Raw genomic sequence first — 988 nt, 5'->3', positions numbered from 1 at the left:
TGGGGGCCCCTCGGAAGTGCCCCCCGGTGCCCCTGGGGGCCCCTGGGGGCCCCCTGGGGGCCCCTGGGGGCTCCCTGGGGGCCCCTCGGGGGCCCCTGGGGGCCCCTGGGGGGCCCCTGGAGGCCCCCCTTTGAGTCTGTGGTGAAAGAAGCCTGCAATGTCTTTGGTACCCCCGCGAGCAGCGAGGGGGCCCCCCTTTGCGTTGGTTTGTATGAAGTCTCCTAGGCCGAGAGCTACTCTTAGGCAAGGGTACAGGGGGGCCCCCCGTGTCTGCTGCTCCTGCTGCAGCCGCTTGAGCTGCTGCAGCGCGAGCTGCAGCAGCTGCTGCTGCTGAGGTGGGGGGCCCCCAAGAGGAATAGCATAGGGTATCTGACAAGAACGAGTAAACCGCTGGTTAGCTGGGGGCCCCGAACAGTAGTGAAGGGCTGCAAAGCACACCCACAAACCCTAAACCCTAAACCCTAAACCCTAAACCCTAAACCCTAAACCCTAAACCCTAAACCCTAATGATATTTCTTTGTAGGAAGTATACCACCAAACCAATCGATAGAAACCCCTTTTAAACCCCATATTCTACACAACAATTACAGCTTAGGGTTTAGGGTTTAGGGTTTAGGGTTTAGGGTTTAGGGTTTAGAGATACTGAGGGTTTTGGGTATGCGAGTATAAAGCTTATAGTCTTCTTCTGCTCTTTCTCCTAGCTCCTTGCTCAGGGCCCCCAGCCACTCCGAGAGCAGGGGGGCCCCCGGGGGGGCCCCCGGGGGCTCGAGAGACTTAAACGCGAGCATAGACTTTACCCTAACGTTTGTGTGTACGCTGTCGCTGCCATCGGGGCAGCCCCTGAGCCACAAACCCTAAACCCTAAACCCTAAACCCTAAACCCTAAGGAATGGGTGGTGGGTGTTTTGAGTGTTTTGTATTTGTTGGTTTTGTATGAGAAGAAAAGGAAACGTCTAAACCCTAAACCCTAAACCCTAAACCCTTGATC

The 988-nt window shown here is 56.6% G+C and overlaps 1 protein-coding gene across 1 annotated transcript in view; it reads right to left on the bottom strand.

Annotated features, from left to right (window-relative positions):
- The window catches only part of EMH_0080510 (uncharacterized protein), a gene marked incomplete at both ends in the record, with an annotated part of 2,463 nt that extends 1,675 nt beyond the window's left edge, over positions 1-788 (bottom strand). Inside the window, 2 exons of the mRNA XM_013500270.1 lie at positions 171-425; positions 644-788. Coding sequence (XP_013355724.1) covers positions 171-425; positions 644-788 — 400 coding nt within the window. The remainder of the gene's footprint in view (positions 1-170; positions 426-643) is intronic.
- Between the last annotated feature and the right edge of the window lie 200 nt (positions 789-988).

Source organism: Eimeria mitis, genomic scaffold (assembly GCF_000499745.2).
Source record: "Eimeria mitis Houghton genomic scaffold, Emh_scaff5203, whole genome shotgun sequence".
NCBI lineage: Eukaryota > Apicomplexa > Conoidasida > Eucoccidiorida > Eimeriidae > Eimeria > Eimeria mitis.
Note: the sequence above shows the minus strand (reverse complement) of the source record. Positions and strands in the feature narration are given on the sequence as shown.